Here is a 19,587-nt window from a genome sequence, read left to right as displayed (position 1 = left end):
AGGCAGGACTCTGGGCCAACATTTCCTGAAATGTTAAGACTTGAAGCATAGGGTTCCTTCAGATTGAATTTGGAGGGGCACACGCTTCACATGCTTTAAAAAATATACATATATTTTCTCAATCAGCTTACTAAATGATGGACAGGAATCCTCCTTGCAATGTACAAGACTGATAGTTAATTTTTTTATTTATATTTATTTTGTATTCATACTGCTCTTCCTCTCAGTTGGGAGGCTTCTGATTTATCTACTCTTCCCGCATCAGACAAGTGTCTGGAGTGACGCTCTGAAATTCCCTTGTGCCTGGCAGCTGCCAGGTGCATTCTTCTTACCTTCTTCAGGATGAAGGTACTACCCATATACTTGCAAACAGAGGGAGGATAGATCCTCTTCAACCAGAGGGTCATAAAGTAGTAGATGCATCCAGCATAGCACATCATTTTTTCAAGGCACATTTCAGCCACTTTCATGGTACGCTAATGTCCCATCCTGAATTGTGGCCATCCTGAATGTTCACTCTGGGACCCATCACAGACACCCTTTGCCCCATATGTTAAGAGAAAGCAAGCTGGAAAGTCTCTACAACAAGGGCTGATTCTGTCTTGTAGGCTGCACTGCCAGAGATATGTGGAAAAGAATTAAGAGTTGCACCAGGACATTCACGCATTAAATGTAGGACAGCGCAAAACCTTCCAAAGTATTTTTGTGAATATTTACAAGTTGTCGAAATGTGATACCAGATGAGGCACCTGCAACTGGTCATGAAATCAGATGCACAAGTGTTGAGGAGGGTAGGATTTTTCAAGATTTCCACTTGTACTGTATGTGGTTCACCATTTGAAGACACAGTGGCCTTGTTTAATTGGGCATGGTTCATCAATCTAAAGCACAGACTGAACTGTATTATTTCGAGATTAGAAGTGATGTTTTATAATAATAATAAAATATGGAGGAACACCATATCCTTTTTCTTGTTAAAACATATCCCCTCAACAACAAAAGTTATAGGGATACATGGATATATTGACATAATTGTTCTATTCAGAACCAGATATTCAGATTCAGCTTACTGTGAACGTATCCATGTTTAAACAGAAAACTCTACTGGATATATTTCTCCATTCATTAGACAAATCTTGTATAATCACTTTTTTCATGGATCCATAATTACTTTTTATAACTGTCACTATATTGCAATGCTTGGGGGAAAGTTCTATTATCATTCCTGCAGGCATTCAAAGTAATAGTTTCTGTTGTACAGTGCTTAGAAACTATGGCGTTAAGTGGTATATCCATTGTAGAAATAAACAGATATTTGGGACAACTGTCAATTTATAATGTGGAAAGACGTGGGTGGTAGTGATGATGTAAGGAGACCGCAAAATAAAGAAGTGAAACCAAGAGAGAGAGTATTTTATTTAGACTCAGCACACACATCAGCAAGCAACAACAACAACATTAGCCACATCACAGCACATTTTCTTCTCTTGCATTCCACTTCCCCTGAAAAGAAAAGAAAAACATTTTTTTAAAGCAACTAGTTGACTAAGATTTTTCAATTGTCTAAATTGTTCTTCCAGCTAACAAAAACAAAAACAAGCAAACAAAAACTCCTGGTGGATGCATAGGACTTTCTTTTCTGTCCCATATGCAGTCACGGCACCCACTATTTCTAAGCTGAAAATCCTTCCCTCCCCAATTCACTGATTAATTCTAAGCTGGCAGATTTGTGGTGCGTTTCAGCGACTTACCCCCCAAGTGGTTTGGGGGCACAATATGACTGGGTAGCGCCATCGTTTTGCCTTTCATCCTTTTGTTAAGGTGTTGTTTTGATGCTGCCATAAGCAGCACTGGCAAGTCGTGTGAGAGTATTGCCACAAGGGAGTTGAGAATGGCACTCAGACATTTGGCTCCACTGGCCATTTGGATCTCCTTCCATCTCACCCCTATGTCCAAAATTTGGGCCGGGAAAGCTCTCATATTAGAACCTTGGGCTTGCTTTCTCCTTCCACGCTTACCTGTAGGAAATTATCTTCTTTCAGTTTGTTACTTTTTTTTCCATGGAGGAGAGAGCCATCATGGCTGTTAGCCATTATGCCTATGCTCTGCTGCTGCAGTAAGTAGGCATTATGCTTAATACCCATTGCTGGAAGCCACAGGAAGGCAGAGTGATTGGGGCTTGAATTCTGCTTGTGGGTTTCCTGCAGGCATCTGGTTGGCCATTATGAAAACAGGATGCTGGATTAGATAGGCTGCTGGCCTGATCCAGCAGGCCCTTCTGACTTGAAACAAGACTTTACTGGATGCTAAAAGCATGGGCTTTATATGAATCTGGTTGCCTCTCCCAAGCCTCACTGCATGTGTTGTTTGAAGTACTCCTAAGGTAGCGCTGGTCTCTTATTCTCTTGACTACAGGAATGATTAGGTGGAACCCTGATCAGTTAAAATCATTTAATCATGTAACACTGTAAAGTGAATTCATACGCGTTATTCAGGGGTTTACCATTTTGCTGTAGCTGGATGCAAAATGCAAGATGCAGTTGCTTTCTAGCCGAAGTATGATGGTGGAGAATCAGTCCTGGATGTGTGAATGTAACAAAAATGTTGACAACTTCTAGATTACTATCAGAAAAAATCCTGTGCCCCTAAGAGCAGATAATAAAAATTAACACATTTAAACTGAAACAAAGTAGAATGTGTACAAAACAGGCTGTGTCTCTACTTACCTTTGTAGGAAATGTCACATCCCATGAAAATGCAGCAGCAGTAACTGTGCTGCTTCTCTTCTGACCACGTGTCTGGGACTGAATATTTCACCATGAGTTAAACAAAGCCTTAACTGAGAAGAAATGTCACTTAGAGAAGAGTCAGTGTTACAAGATAGGGGCAAGTCTTCCTGTGATCTTCATGCTTTTAAAGTTCTAATCCAGAAACCCACTGCTCCCAAGAATACTTGTACAAATGGAGGAATGTTACTTTGAAGCTCTTTCATTTCTTATTTTTCCAATCCTATATTCATTTCTCCACATTTCCACATCAGTCTGTGAATTTCTTTAGAAGTTCAGCATTTGAGTGCAATTTTTTCCTTTTTTTTTGTACATGCAGTTTTGAAAAAAATGCACATTTCTGTAAGCAATTCCCCCTAATGTGATATTGCAATGTTATATTCATTAACGTATGCATTTTTAAACCATTGCTTAGTTGGAGACCTGCAACACAAAATCTGGAAGTGTGTGAATTTCAGAGGATAATCATGTCTAGGTTCATATACAGTTTCAAGAAAAGCAAATTATATAGTTTATCATTAAAATGTAAAGAAAATCAAATTTCTCTCCCATCCCTAATTATGTCAATTGAAATCCAAACTCGTGCAAGCAAATGTGTTCTGAATCTAAGTACTTAGTGGCTTCTGTCTCATAAATCCTCACCAGTGCTGAAATCTGAAATGCATTCTTAAAACACATAAACCACGATTCCTTAAAAAGCACTTGAGACAATGAGCAACATTTTTTAAAGACTGTGTTAATTTCATCATTAATGGAGAGCTGGTGTGATTTAGTGAAGTGAGTAGGCTTATGAGAAGGCCTGTGAAGGAGGAAGTTCCTAGTCCACTGCTTCTTTTGCCAAGAACTCACTTGGTGGCCTTAAGAACATAGGAAGCTGGCTTATACAAAGTCAGGCCATTGGTCCACTTGGTTTGGCATTGTCTACACTGACTGGCAGTGTACATACAGGAGCATTAACAGCCCACATCTGAAAGGGTTCCACCTTTGAACACTCAAAACCTCTATACAGATGCTAAGCATTACTACTAATCTCTGCATGAATGGCTCTCCGACTGTTGGCTTCATAATATTCCCCTGAATTCCAATACTTGGAAAATGCTCCTTATTGGTTCATTTGAAGATGACTCACCTTACATAATGATGACACCTGGTAAATGACAGATGGGCAGCCCCACCTATCTGCCAAAGTGATCTGCAGGAGGTCAGGGTGAGCTCAAGTTCTGGCCTGCTAGGTGGAACCTGTTTTCCATACCTGGACTAAATGCCTATACCCTGATCTCATGCTTGGTATCATTTTGGATGTCTCCCTGCCTGCTAGGTGGACTTTCCTCTAAATCCCCTTGTCAGGACTGGATTTTCAGTATGAACAAACATTCTGAGAAATAGATAACATAATTAATTGCTTTTACCTGTTATCATTCCTAAGTCATCTATCAAGCACTGTGCATTTCTTTGTACATGATGTTGATAGCACCAGAATTAAAGTGTTGTGAATATAATGTATTTGTTACCTTCTAACATGAGTCACACTTTTGTGATACTGAATTCTTAAGTACAGTACCTAGAGAAAAAAACTATGTAAGTCTTGCAGCTCATCACAAATTCCCAGTGTAATATCCTTGGTATTTCTAATGTTAAATCCTTTGTACAGTGGTATCTCAGGTTAAGTACTTAATTCGGTCCGGAGGTCTGTTCTTAACCAGAAACTGTTCTTAACCTGAAGCACCACTTTTGCTAATGGGGCCTCCTGCTGCTGCCGTGCCGCCGGAGCCTGATTTCTGTTCTTATCCTGAAGCAAAGTTCTTAACCTGAAGCACTATTTCTGGCTTAGTGGAGTGTGCAACCTGAAGTGTATGTAACCTGAAGCGTATGTAACCTGAGGTACCACTGTACTGTTACAGACTTATCATGCTAGACAGCAAGATGGACAGAGTAGCAAGCAGGGCAGGCAAATATATTTAATGTCTTGTGCAGCTGAATTTTTGGTTGCAAAATAGCATATATCGTTTGAAGAGTTTTGCTGATCTCATCGTTAGCAGAGGCAACCTCTGTGGCTTGGTAAAATTAAAGTTTGACCGTAACCATTGACGTTATAATTCAAGGTGACCAATTAAATTTAGCTAAGCATGTCATGTACTTTCAGAGCCTGATTCCCAGTGTTACTGCGGTAATGTTCACTTGCAATTATCCGTGTGCTTAGAAATGGGGGAGGTTGGTACACATTAGCCAAGGGAGGAAAACGAAAGAAAGGAAAGCACTGATTTTCACTTCTCCCCTGCCTTCCAGAAGTGCCTGCAAATGAAACAAAGGCACCCTTTCCCTTTTCTCCCACCCTCACGTTTTTGCATGCAAGCTTTAACTGAAGTTTAGTTTTATACATTTGGTGGAGGGGAGAGGGGAGGCAATGATGTTTTTTGTAGGCAAAATTTGTCCCTCCAATGTTGAAGTCTTAATATTGTGTTGAGGTTTCTTTGGGAAGTAGTGGTCTCCTCTTAAATATGGTTCTGAGGTTGTTTTTTTTAATGAATGTCAGCATTAATAATAATAATAATAATAATAATTTTTTATTTATATCCTGCCCTCCCCGGCCAAAGCCGGGCTCAGAGTGGCTAACAACAAGTAAAAATAGCACAGTGTACATAAAATCACAGTCAATAAATTAAAATACATTCTAAAATCAATTCAAAATCAAATTAATGGCAACCATTGGGCTAGAGTTCTATGAGAGTTCTATGATTACAGAAGGAGAGAGGGGGGTCAGACTATGTCTTAGCCAAAGGCCTGGTGGAACAGCTCCATCTTGCAAGCCCTGCGGAAAGATGTCAAGTCCCACAGGGCCTAGTCTCTTGTGACAGAGCATTCCACCATATCGCTCGGGGGGGTCACATAACTAGCACCACTTTCCCCTTTTAGCTTTTTTTCCTTCATTTTTTTTGAAAACCTTCCCTTGCTGACTGTTACCCTCACTTTCAGTCGCTTCTTTGCATGACCAAATAGTGCTGATCTTGTAACATTACAGTGGTGCCTCGCAAGACGAAATTAATCCGTTCCGCGAGTCTCTTCGTCTAGCGGGTTTTCCGTCTTGCGAGGCATTCGTCTTGCGGGGCACCACTGTATCCCATTCACTGAGTGATCTCTGATCATACTCAGTTGATCAGCTCAGAAAGGAAGAAGAAACAGTAGGAAGTGAAAAGGCAGTACCAAAAAGGTTGAAAAGGAAAAAGATGAATATTCACACAAACAAAGCTTGACTTGGGAACTCCTCTATCTATAGGGCCCATATGAGGTTTATACAGTGCTAAACAGACCAACTATCCCTTCTCATAGAAACTGGATTCTAAACGTTTTGCTGTTGACAGTTTTGTTCTTCATGTAGTTGGAATGTTACAAACCATCACATCAGCTCAGCTCATTAGTGCCAGAGGCTTCATTGTCAAAAATACAATATAGCATAACTGACATTTCATTATTTGATTATAAAACTCACAGAGCAGACCCACAGAGGCACCTCTCAACATAACCCAGACTAATTTTCCAACATGGAACATGAAGGATTTTGCTGATTTTTTTCCTGAGTGGCACTAATAAGATTCAAATAAACCTTTAGGAAGATTTATATATGCTAAGCTCTATTTCAGTAATCTTGACATTGTAAAAATGCCAGATGCCAGTTTGTTCAGCGGAAACACCTGCTGAAGTGCTATATTCATGCTACGGCAATCAGATTGCAGATTCACTTCCACCTGGAGCTGGATTGGGTAGCTCCTGTGGACCAATCAGACTGCTGCATTCTGGATCCTATTGTTCTAGGATTCAGCTCAGTACATAACAGTTTTTCTTCTCTTTCTTTCTTTTCAAAATAGAGTAGCCAGTCACCCACAGCCTAGAGCAGCTAATACACGGGCTCCTTGCTGCTGCACACTTTGGGTGCAGATGCAGTAAGTGCTCTGTCATTTGATGACATCCCATCTCTCTCCAGAGGAACTTTGCTGGGGGGAAAACATGACTGCCCCTCCCCGACACCTTTTTCTGTCAAATTCTGCCTGAGGGTGGCAAAACGCTAGCACATTCCATCTCTCCCTGTGGGACTTGCTTCTGTATTCTCAAAGTGTGAGGCATCAAGGTGTCCCCCACACAACCCACTCCAGACGGCAAGCTACCTTATGTCCTATTTGGAAAAGTTCAAAAGAAGATTTTGTTTTATTTGAGGGATTGGGGCAGTGTGCAACCCTCAGAGCACCTTGTAAGAACTTCACTTTTTATGTTTCTGCAGGATTTCCCTTTAAAACTCCACCTGGAAAGCCACATGAATTGCTGGGATGGACTAGGCTTAAATGGGCCCATCCATCCCTTTGCACCATTACACCATTAATAAGAAGTGCCCAATAAAGGAATCTCAGGGTTTGTGGAACACTGGTTTAAAGTATTGCAAAGGATTATATGTGGTAATCTTCAGAAAATACCCAGTACCCACTACTGCTGGCTCCCAAAATGTCTACCAATAAGCAGTACGTGAAATTATTACTATTATTTTCTGGGGAAATGAAAGATGCAGCCCTCTATACAGTTACTCGCAAGTAAGTCCCGTTGAATGCAGTGGGACTTACTTCTAAGAAGACATGCGCAGGACTGCATTAAAGAAACATTTTATTTTATTATTCTTTTGTAGAAAACAAACATCATAGAAGCCAGTGTCCAAATCTTGTCAAATAAGCTAACTTCCCACTCACAGCTTAACAGCTGTTTGCTCTGATTTTTATAAGGTTCCCTCACGAGTTTGTCAAAACAATGCTTTACTTCATGTCACTATTAGCATAGCTGTAAACAAACTGAGCCAGTGGTGGGAGAGCTTCTGTCTGAAATAATATGGGTAAGTGACATGTTTCGCTTGTGATTTTTTTTTCCTGGAGAATTTTAGCTGACTCTGTGCCTTGAGCATTTCAGACACTCTCAAAAGGGATTAGGCAAAGTGTCAGGGGAAAACACTGGCAGATCTGTGTTTTCTAACCCAGAGAGGCTTGAGATTGCCAACAACAACAACAACAACAACAACAACAACAACAATGTTATATTATCTGATAGGCATTCACTGGCGCATGAGGTTTTGCCCTACAAAACACAGCCCTCCCATTGGTTTCTACAATCTCACACCAGTTAAATATCTAAGCTATGAGGATTCAAGTCTTGTAGACTAAAACACCATAGTCTAGGACACACTGACACAGGCATTAGCAGGTGCCTGCAAAGATACAGCAGTGTTTTGCAAGATGCAATTTGGGCAGATCTAACTTCCTATTCTTGAGAATCAACTGCCATTCCTATTCTAACAGATTGCACTATGAGCAAAAAATGGCTTAGAAGACCATTTTGGGACATATTTTTCTTTTCTTTCCGAGACTGTTGAGTCAAATATCCTCCTCAGTTTCTCCACCTGAGAAAAGGGTGCAGAATTTCAGGATACAGTTAATATAATTTGGAATTATTAGACTATGGTTAGAGGCAGCAAGGGGTTTGGTTCTAATCCTTCCATTACTCTACTTTTAGTCCACTGTTTCCTCCATCCATCAATATGAGCTAATAATAGAGTCTCGTGCAATATTATGCAAACCAGAATTTCTCAAAGGGAAGTTTTCAGGGGTGGTGAGAATGCTGGAGTATTTCAACTCTATGCAACTCCATCACCTCAACTTTATTTGGAAAGAAAAGGCCCTGTTGCTTTGTTCTTCAGATGTTTAACCATGTGTACTTTTAGAAGGGAAATTTGAGAAATCTTGTTCTGTTTCTCTTCTAATGCCTAAAACAGGTTGTGTATACAGATTATTGTCTCATGCCTGGTGATTAGATCATTGGAAAGAGGTCTGCTGGAGGTAGAAGAAAGCTGAAATCCTACACACACTTACCTAGGAGTAAATCCCACTGAAGTCAATGCAACTTATTTCCAAGTTAACAGCTATAGTATTGTGTAGTAGAAGGCCATTGTTGTTGTTCCTTTAACCACTTCTAGGATGCCTGTTGTTTCTAATCTTTGTGGCACCACTTCCTTGTCCACCCCTAATAAGGAACTGCATACCTCTGTGTGACCATATGATTAACTTCACATTATCATGAATATGTATTTTAATTTTTAAATCTTTCACTTCTTCATTTCCTTGAAATTCATCATCATATCCATTGCCTCATCCTTTGGCAATGTGTTTGCTTTGCAGGCAGGCTTGATGATGTTCAGAGCAATGGCTGCTCCTTAAACAGAGAGCCTTAATTTCCTTCAGCTCTGAAAACAGTAGCAGTACTGTACTCAGTATTTTAAATTTTTGCCATAGTAGTAAATGTGCATTAAATTTGGATTTTCACCGTGGACTCATATGATCCACTGTAATGGTTGCATGTTCAAGTGTGGAACAGTTACTGCTTCAGTTCTCCCAGTATTGCTTCATCTAGAATTGTTACAGTTCTTCCTTATCAACATGCAGTTATATTTCAGTGTTTCTCATGTAAACAGTTGCTTTGGGCTGCCTGTATCTTTCTCAGTATTCTTTGGTGTTGTCTTCATTCCAAAAACATAATCTTATTCATTGCCCAGCTCTTGAATTCTTTTATTTGCTTGAAGCTGTGCTGTGTTTGTAGGCTTTTGCTTCTTTTGCGTCTTTAGGCATACTTCAAGAATAAATTCCCTTTTCCCCAGAAAACTCCATACTTTCCCATATGCAGGGAATGGGTTTTATGGAAATCACCCCCACCCCAGAAGGGAAAGCTTCCTTTTCTGTCTCGGTCTCGGTACTTGATTTGCCTATTTTTGGCTGCCATTCTACACCTGCTTACCTGGAAATAGACTCCATTGAACTCAGTGGGACTTACTTTTGAGTATACATCTATAGCAGGCATGTCCAACTCTATAGAGACTGTGATCTACTCCCAGTATAATAAAACTGGGAGTGATCTACCCATTGAGATTGCACATAGCTGTTGAGCTTTTTTAGGGGGGGAGACCTAAGTTGTTGAGGGAGAGACCCTTGCATTAAATAGCTCATCCTAAAGCAGGCTTCCTCAGACTCGGCCCTCCAGATGTTTTTGGCCTACAACTCCCATGATCCCTAACTAGCCGGACCAGTGGGCAGGGATGATGGGAATTGTAGCTTCAAAACATCTGGAGGGCTGAATTTGAGGAAGCCTGCCCTAAAGTCTGCAGCTCTCACTCATTCACACACACTAACCGCAGACACAGGAAAATAAGGCATTCACTAAAGCACCGGCGCAATCAACCATGGTCGACAAGGAACGCCACAGGATCAACCGATGGATCGCGATTGACTGGTTGGACATGCCTGATTGCACATTAAGGCAGCAATCACATGGACCTTAAGAATAAGTTGCTTAGAACACAGTGGGAAGTATTTCTGAGTAAATATGCATAGATTTGAAATACATGCCCCTTTTTCAGTCTGCAGCTTTTGATCTTCAGTGCAGTGCCAGCCACTTGTATTTCAGTTACTTCCACATCACATGCAAGATGTAGAAGTTCTGTTGCTATACCACAAGCCAATGTGGTGCCCTCCAGATACAACTCCCATCAACCACAACCAGGGTGACCAATGGTCAGGGACGATGGGAGTTGCTGTCCACCAACATTTGCACAATGTTTGCTACTCCTGACACAGCACCAGAATTAGAGAGTCCTGGCTTTGTCAGATGAGCTGAACTGCAATGTTGCATGAGCTTTGATCTGATCTCTTTATCAGTGTTTCCAAATGCTAAATGTCTCAGCCTCATATAGTATTCATCTATTCCCTCTGCAGCTGGCCATGTTGCTTTCCCAAGCATACATATTTTAAACTTAATGTTGGCTTTAGGGTCCAAATAATCTAAAGAGGAATTTTACGTCTGCTTGGAACTTCTCCTCCTGAAAAATGCAAGAGGCAAAGCTCTTTTCCCGGTACTGTTACTGTAAAGGCCAGGTATATATTTTACAGTCCTATTGTCCATTTTCTCCCTTACCTTGTACCTGCAGTGCTATCTGAATGTACTTCCCATCATGAGGACATTGGCAGTCCTCAAGAAGCCACGTTGGAATTGGAGAACTGACACCTGCAATTTGCATCTCTTCTGTTCCCCCAGAGAAGGAAGCCATTTTTTTCTGTCACTTGTATGCTTTCCCAGTCCATTTCTAGGCTTGGATTTCTCATCTGTACTGATGTGAAAAAGCACAAGCAGCCCACCTTTCAACATTTGAAAGGAAGACCCAAAAGTCCAAATGGCTTTTGCACAACTCAGCCCCTCTTACAGTTTTCCCCCTTCAACGGCAACCCACACAGAATACTGCAGAGGAGGAGTCAGCAAATGCCTCTCTACTTCCAATTACCCATTTTGCAGAGATATGGGATTTGTTTGCTGGCAACGGGAGGGCTGGTAGGGGAGGGCCTGTTCTGTCAGGAGTGGGCAGATCTCATTTCAAGTTGCCCTAGACTCAAAGGAATATGGGATTAACTCTGAAATAGACCACACCCTTATGAGACAGTGGTATATGCCTCTTGAGCCTACACCTTACCCCCACAGTCAATATTGCTATGTTTTACCTCATTCACCAGATAGACTATTGCAGGAAACCCTCAGTTGCCTTCAACTAACATCTTTGAGCCAACAGCCTTCAACTTGCTTTCTTTTCTCACCTCCACTTCTTCTGTGTGAGCTGCCTTCATCTGAAGTGACAGGCACACCTTTTCAGAACATGCCACTGTACAACCACTCTTAAAGGTAAAGGTAAAGGTACCCCTGCCCGTACGGGCCAGTCGTGTCCGACTCTAGAGTTGTGCACCCATCTCACTTAAGAGGCCGGGGGCCAGCGCTGTCCGGAGACACTTCCGGGTCACGTGGCCAGTGTGACGAAGCTGCTCTGGCGAGCCAGCAACAGGGCAGCACACGGAAACGCCGTTTACCTTCCTGCTATAAAGCGGTCCCTATTTATCTACTTGCACTTAGGGGTGCTTTCGAACTGCTAGGTGGACAGGAGCTGGGACCGAACGACGGGAGCTCACCCCGCCATGGGGATTCGAACCATACGATCGGCAAGTCCTAGGCGCTGAGGTTTTACCCACAGTGCCACCCGCGTAACAGTAACTACTGTTACTGTTCTTCAAAACATGGCTTCTGTAAAAAATATATGGCTGACCAGTGGCTATGAACCCATAAGGTTGAGTTTCAGTCTCTCCTTGTAAAATAGAAGGCTTTGTTTTATACGGGCACTTCTCATTTATCTTCAAAAGGATTTTCTAAAGCTCACAATACATGTTGCAATTTTTATCTTTTATCACCCTGAAACTTTTTCAGCTCAAAGTGGCTCTCTCACAGCTGCTTTTTCATTTGTGAGGAGAAAGATGCAGGGTTCCCTCATCTTTCCTTTGCTTTCTACTCTGGAGATGAGATGGCTACTCAGAGAGGAAAATTTTGAGCTGAAAATGACAGAAGAGGAATCTAAAGGAGCTTCTCCCCAATCTAAGCCTGAGATTCCCGATAACTCCTGAATAGTAGATAGTAGTCACAAAACTTTCATTTAAACGCAGCAGCTTTAGACCTTGTCACAACAAGTCATGGCAATGCTTGGAATCCTGCACAGTGCCTGAAATTCTTCCACAGAGTGTAACACAATAGATTTTTTGAGAATTTAAATACCAACAGCAAATTTAAAAGAAAATTGAAAGCTTACCCATGAATTCAATTCCTAAATGGTGAGCTATACACCAAGGAAAGCATGTAAATGAAGGACAAAAGAAAGAGAAGGTAAACATTAGTAAGGAGCCATTGAAACCAAATACATTATTACAAGCTGTAAGCACAAAAACATTTGAGCCTCATTCATGGATGTATCAAAATTGCTAGGATACTCCCATATGACCTAGAATGCTAGAATTTGGTGCACATATAGTCCAAAAGCATTCCTGTTAATAGACAATACATATAATTTGAACATTTGTATACCTCTCCATCAAAGCAAGTGTACCCCAACATTGTTATGGAACTTCCACGCTAAATCCTACATGTGTAGAATTCGTAGCACATACAGTCAAAAGATGCTGCTTCCTTGAAAAAGTTGCCAAATGTATATGAAGTATATTCCCCAAAGGTTGAAGTTTTCCATGTCTCCAAAAATATATTAAAAAACATATATTGCAATACAAGGCACCATGATTAATAAATACATTTAGAAATGACACGCATTGCGGGCATGTGGGACTGCAGTGGGGGAGAAGAGGTAGGGAAAGCCCTGTTATTTGTGGAAGAGAATTCTGACTTTTGCTTCACAGGATATCACCCATTTTAGGGTCCTTCACACCAACTAAAACCTGGAAAAAGATTATCTAAGACAATATGGTTACTTTACTTGAAATGTCTAGAAACAGTGCAGTTATACACGTCTCCCTTGGTGTTTTGTTTTTTTCTTGTTTATGTATTTCATGCAAAAGGTTCTTTTCCTTCCCTTTCCTCCATTCTGTAGGAATTTATACTTGCAGGTATGGTAGCTGTTCTTTTGAATGACTGTACTTTAATCATAGTTATCATTGTTGTTGGCTTGACGTTTAAACAACTTACAATTGCTAGGCAACCTCAGAAATGCAGGGTACATCATGAGAGCAACAATGCAAACCTCAAAAGCTTTTCTCATAAGTGTTTCACACAATAGTTTGGCAGTGTTGGTTCAGCAATGTTCAGATGCTTCAGAATGTCCTGTACTTTCCAAAGTAGCTAAAAATAAATGCCACCTGGAAGAGAGACCTTCAGAACTCTGAATACTGATCATGTATGCTTTATATGGAATTATTTAAAATAGAACACTGCTTATCTCACAAGAAATAGCTCCAAGTGGTATCGGGAACCTTCAGAAACAAATATCTGCTTGCATTATATAAGTTTTCAGCCTGGTTTTTACACTGCTATGGCTACAATCCAGCTGGACGTTCTCTTGTAGGGCCCACATAACACACCAATCCTTTCCTGACTTGCAATTTTCACACTCCATGTCGCCCCCAGCAGCAGCTTTCCTCCCTGAAGATTTCAAATGGATGAAGAGCAACACATTATTTGAATTTCTACTGGGTGAAAGGATCCATTTGCTTTTGATCTAGATCTCCACTTCAGTGGGACTTGTTCAGGATAACAAACCTGTGAATTGTTTCCAGGATGTGTGCTTCTTAAAGTATATGTTTATTTTATAACAGACAAACAGCATCTGGAGAGCATCCAGTTAATAAGAGATGGACCAAATTTCATTGTGTCATTCAGACTATCAATGGCTACAGGCAAGCCCCTTGCACCCACTGAAAAGTTCACCAGGATAGCTTGAAGTTACAGAAATCCAGTTTCCATGGTGTTTTGATAGAAAATAACCATAGTGATGCATAATTTGCCAAACATTTCATATTGCCCACTGATCATTCATGCAAATAGGCTTGCTTTTTGCTGTACTTTGATCATACACAAAAGCATACACAATGGCTCTGTTGGATAGCTAGAAAGGGCTAGGCATACCTTTCACTGAAATTAATGGCTTTCACCCCAGACCACTTAATCCTACACTGTAATGTTCTAAAATATATTTGTAGTGGTGGTGAGGCTATGTGCAATGATTGACTGAAATGACAGAGTGGCTTAGAACTCTTAAGACTCTTGTTGACTTACTATGATGTCAAAGAGGAAGCAGGCTGAAAATCCTATGGGTGGAAGAATAAGCAATAAGCAGCCTTGGAAAGGAGGACCAGAGGCCCCAGAGACATGGGTCAAGGTAAGGCAGAAAAGAGCTGGTAGAAAGGAGATGGGACTACAAGCAGGAGAAGTATAGTGCTCTGGGATCCACAATTAGATTCAAATTAAGACACTATATATTTGGCTGCAAGACTCTTGTCCCGTTGATTTCAGTGGGACTTAGTCATGCCTAACTTTTTCTGGACTGTATCCCAGAGATGTGGAGAACCTCATTTAAAGACATATGAACATGTGAGGTCCAAACAATGGAACTGTTAAAGGATGAGCTCTTATGCTGTGAGCTAAGGGAAGAGTCACAGCTCAGCAGGAGGGCACAGGCTTGGCATGGAAAAGGTCCCAGATGCCATCTTCAGTATCTCCCAGACTCCCGAGAAACACTGAGAGGGCTGAGAAAGACTCCTGTCTGAAACTGTGGAGAACTGCTGCTGAATAGATTGACCAATTGTTCCCATATTGGTTATTTCACTAACCCTTATTTTGAAATTATAGAAATATGTGGCATTCAAACACCCAATGTGTGCTTGAAAGATAACACTCAACCACGTTATGATACATGACATCCACATAAGTGTTTGTCTGAGGAAAAAAATATGCTAATACAGTACAATATTTATTGTGCATGGTTTATTTGGTTTGGTAAACCAGCTGAGATACCAGTAGTTTGCTTCCTTTCCAAAATATGTTATCTGATCTCCAGGAAATGAGAAATTCAACTATAAAGCAAGATCAAGCTATGTTCCTTTTGAAAGTCTATGCAGAAGAGCTGATAAAGAAATTTTATTTTCAAAAGTGGGTCAAATACGTTACAGAAATAACAATGCTTTTCAATGGCAATCTGCCATCTCCTTCAAAGGAACAGTGGTGTATGATAACAGAGAAAGGAATACTGTTGTCTTTTCTATTAAAAAAAAGTGAATGGGAAGTTGTGTATGTTTGTGAAAGCCTATGAAAGAAGTGCTTTGTCTTAAGAACAGGCAAACAATCAGAACTGAAACAATGTTCCCCAGTCGTCAAAAGCTGAGCATGTTTGTTTGATCCCAGCCATTAAAAAGGGGGAAGAGGGTGTCACCAGTAGGATATAGGGATCCTCTCAAGAAAGCAATTCTACCCCATCCCAAAATGCCTCTGGTCTTCTACAAACATGATGTCTCCTAAAAATTCCTCCTAAGGACCTTCACATTTGCTTGAATTTTGCTGCAGATGAAATTTCAGTGGAAACTCTAAGCCAGTGGTGTCCAAACTTTTTTCAAAGAGGGCCAGATTTGATGAAGTGAAGGGCCGTGGGGGCCAACCAAAGGGCCAACCAAAGTTTTTTAGGATTGGAGTTGTTGAGCATCTTTTAGGATTTAAGTTGTTGAGGGTTTATTTTAGGATTTTAGCCTGGGAAATAAACTGCCACAGGGGCCAGATTAAACCGACTAGTGGGCTGGATTAGGCCCCTGAAATGGACATTGGAAATGCCTGCTCTAAGAAAATGTTCCTGCTCTAGGGAGGGCAGGAACGGACACCCATTGGCACTAGAGAAACGACTCATCAAGGTTAACTAGATAGTTGCTGAAGCTGCTTGATAGTTTGATGTCAGTGATGGCTGATACTCACTGGGAATCTTAGGGTGGAAGGCAGAGAGGTCAACCATAGGTTGATTCAGAGCCAGTGATAGGGAGAGTCAGCTAATTCGTATTGTGGTCCTGTTCCCATGCTGAATTCTCCAAGGGCAAAACTGAGACTGAAAAGGAGGAAGCTGACAGCCGGGGCCACTCCCCAAGGTGGTTTTAGATAAGAAGAAAGACAGTTGGGGATGGTCAGGGGTTGGTGGAGCAATGCTCCATTGACCCTAATGGACTAGTCTCCAAATGCATGTCTCACAAGTCTTCTCTCCAGGCATATGGAGGCTTTTATTTTGGAGGCTTTGGAGGCTTTTATTTTGGAGCAGACATGTGTTTTCTTTTAGATACAGGAATAACTAAGGCCCATGATGCCACAAAACACCTAATTGGACATCTCCCAAGCCAAAGCCCCTTAGATGGAAGAGCAAGAGTTTCAAGGAGGCATTTTTATAGGGAGGGAATAAACCCCTCCCACCATTTTGCAGTCTTCATTGGGAAAATACCCCCCTATTGTATGGGCAGGTAGTCCCTCCCCCTACCTGGCCTGATCACCTTGGCAACGTCTCCCCAGGTGGGATTGGGCAACTGGCTGAGGTAGGCGGAGACCTCCAGGTATCCCACCTGGGGAAGGTGAAGCCTAACCTGTGCTAATGGTACCACATAAGGTCCAGGGGGCTGCACGTGAGCATGCAAAGGGTGCTCCCCCATTTATTGTGGGGAGTAGTCATTGCAGGAGTATTCATAGGTGGCATGCCACTTGATTATAAAATGCCAAAAAAATAAAGAACAATGGATAGCTATTGCATACATTCCCTGTTCATGAGCTTCCATGGACATCTCAACGGCCACTTGTGGTCTGGCCCAGCAGTGTAGTTCTTTATGTGCTTTTTCACTTGCCTGAAGAAAGGCTAGAGTGACAGCACTCAGATGACACCTTAACTCGACCATGCAGCCAGGCTTTGTTCTTCATGGAGTTCTTTGTGCAAATAATATGAATTTTCATTCATGCAAATTAGTCCTAAAGTAGCTTGAAGCTAGTTCCACATACCCTTAAGGGACAGAAAAATCAATGCAGGGAGGAAAATCTACTACCTTTTCTTCCCATATAAGGTGGTTCGCAGTGCTTTAAAAACTGACACCAACAGAGCTGCATAATATAGTCCCCGAAGAACCCTAATGGAATACCAAAGGAACAACGGTGGCTGGAACAGCTTCCCACAAAAATCTTTCTTTCAAGGTTCAGGGCAGACTAGAGGAATAAACTATTGATTTCAGCTCCCTGCAGTTAACACAGCACAACTCACTTGAGTCTGCTCTTTGCTGAACAGCTAGAGTTGAAAGACCCTTTCTAACTTTGGAAAAGAAAAGATAATGGTCAACTTTACATATTGTGAAATGTTAGAGATATAAATACAGTGGTACCTTGGGTTACAAACACCTCGGGTTACAAACACTTCGAAGGAAGGTGGGAATATCTAAATTAATGGTTCTTATTAGTCTGAGTAGCACCGAGTTAAAAAACAAAAGAGAAATGTAAATGGGTAAAATTGATGGTAACTGCAGCCAGACAGGCTATAGCGAGTAATTGGAAAAATGCAGAAGCGTTAGGGATGAACTAATGGAAGAAAAAACTGAATAATATTATAAATTTAGACGATCTAACTGTGAAGATACACAGAATGAAAGGGTTAAGGGTCAGTGAGAAAGAGGAGGATTGGTTTGAGAAGATATTGAATTATTTGGGTAGGTTTGAACAATTTGGGGCAATTTAAATGTTAAAAGTTAAATAAACCTTGTGGATGGAGGAGAGTTAACATATATAAAATTGTACATATGGTAGATTTGAATATGTTATTATTGATTATGTATACCCAATGTATCAGCCGCCTGGGGGGTTTCACTGTGTTTTGGTTGTTGGTAAAAAATAAAAAAAATAAACATTAAAAAAACAACAACCCAACACTTCGGGTTACAGACTCCGCTCACCCAGAGGTAGTACCTCGGGTTAAGAACTTTACCTCAGGATGAGAACAGAAATCGTGCTCCGGCGGTGCAGTGGCAGTGGGAGGCCCCATTAGCTAAAGTGGTACCTCAGGTTAAGAATGGTTTCAGGTTAAGAACGGACCTCCACAATGAATTACGGTAAGTTCGTAACCAGAGGTACCACTGTAACTGCTTACCTGAAAGATTACAGTGTTTTCCTGCTATCTTTCATCAGTTCAACAAATTATTCTTGTTTAATAGTACTGATTAAGATCTCTTTACAACTAGCCAGTGTGATATGTGATCTATCTGGGCACTACATTCATTTCTAAAATTGGACGTGTCCTGGGCAAAATCCAAACTAAATGTGTGGTGGATTCAAATAGGCAGATCCAAGTGATGCCTGTAACAAAATGTTGCAGTGTGAGGTTTTCCTGTTCAGGGTTCCAGCCAGCCTGCTGTGCCTTGTTTTAGGATCTTCCCTTTCCAATAGTTCCCTACTTTCTTTCCTCTTACAACAATTAGCTTTCTATAGTTGTTGGGTTCCCCTCCCCCTGTAAATCTGAACACTTTGTGGCTCTTCACAAAGCCCACTAAATACTTCCCTCTTAAGTGAAGATGGTGCCATTTTGCCAGCATAAGAATCCACATTCAGAAAACAAGTTTGCTATTAGCATAAATGATTTTTGGCTGGTGCTATTTTTAGCACAGGTTCATATCCTTAGTGTCCTTCAGTATGACAGAGTTGCATGTCTGGAGTGGCTCCCCAAGATGACATGTCCAATGCAGCCAATAGTATTTAAGTCTAACATCAAAACAAATCAGAACAAACTCTAGTGTTGTTTCCACTGTGCACTGAGTTGGGACTCTAGAATCCATCAGCTAGGAGTGCTCTGTCTGCAGGCAAGAACATTATGCTAGTGTTATTGGATTAATCCCTGGCTTTCACTTTTCTTCCTACTCACAGATGAAATGACCACATTAATGATAGTAAGCCTTCATAGGGAGGCAGACAATTACAGGATTTAATGTATCTAATTTAAAGCAAAGCTCATATTTTGCCTATGATTCCAAAACGGGGGTGTTTTATTCTAGGGTGTGTATATACACAGCCATAAAGTGCACTCATTATATTGTTTGGATATCATTTTTTGGTGTTTGTTTTGAAAGCACCTTTTGGTAGAACAGCTATAAGCCATCTTGCATTTTACAGAGCATTGCAGAGTCAGGCGCAGTGATGCAAAGCATGTCTACTAAAATGCTTGTAGGACTTTTAATATTGCTTGATGTTATGTGACATTTTCAGAAGACTGTTGTGATCATCAGGAGATTAGGAATGATGCTCAGCAATTATCCCTTTTTGGTGCCCAGGCACAGGCCTAGATTGAGCATCTGATCTGCAGGTATAATATTGTAAAGTTGTAGACTGGAGTCCTGAAAGACTTTATCAAATTCTGCTA

At 41.1% G+C, this 19,587-nt stretch overlaps 1 protein-coding gene across 2 annotated transcripts in view; it reads right to left on the bottom strand.

The window, feature by feature from the left end:
• Positions 1-19,587, bottom strand: part of NRG3 (neuregulin 3) — a 610,117-nt gene that overhangs the window by 85,537 nt on the left and 504,993 nt on the right. Inside the window, exon 4 of one of the 2 annotated variants that reach the window (XM_079975657.1) lies at positions 12,484-12,510. The exons of the other annotated variant lie outside the window; for it this stretch is intronic. Within the exon in view, the coding sequence (XP_079831783.1) occupies positions 12,484-12,510 (27 nt within the window). The remainder of the gene's footprint in view (positions 1-12,483; positions 12,511-19,587) is intronic. 2 annotated transcript variants of the gene reach the window in all.

The sequence above is a fragment of the Podarcis cretensis genome, assembly GCF_951804945.1.
Source record: "Podarcis cretensis genome assembly, chromosome: 5".
NCBI lineage: Eukaryota > Metazoa > Chordata > Lepidosauria > Squamata > Lacertidae > Podarcis > Podarcis cretensis.
This window is presented reverse-complemented; position numbering and strand designations above follow the sequence as displayed.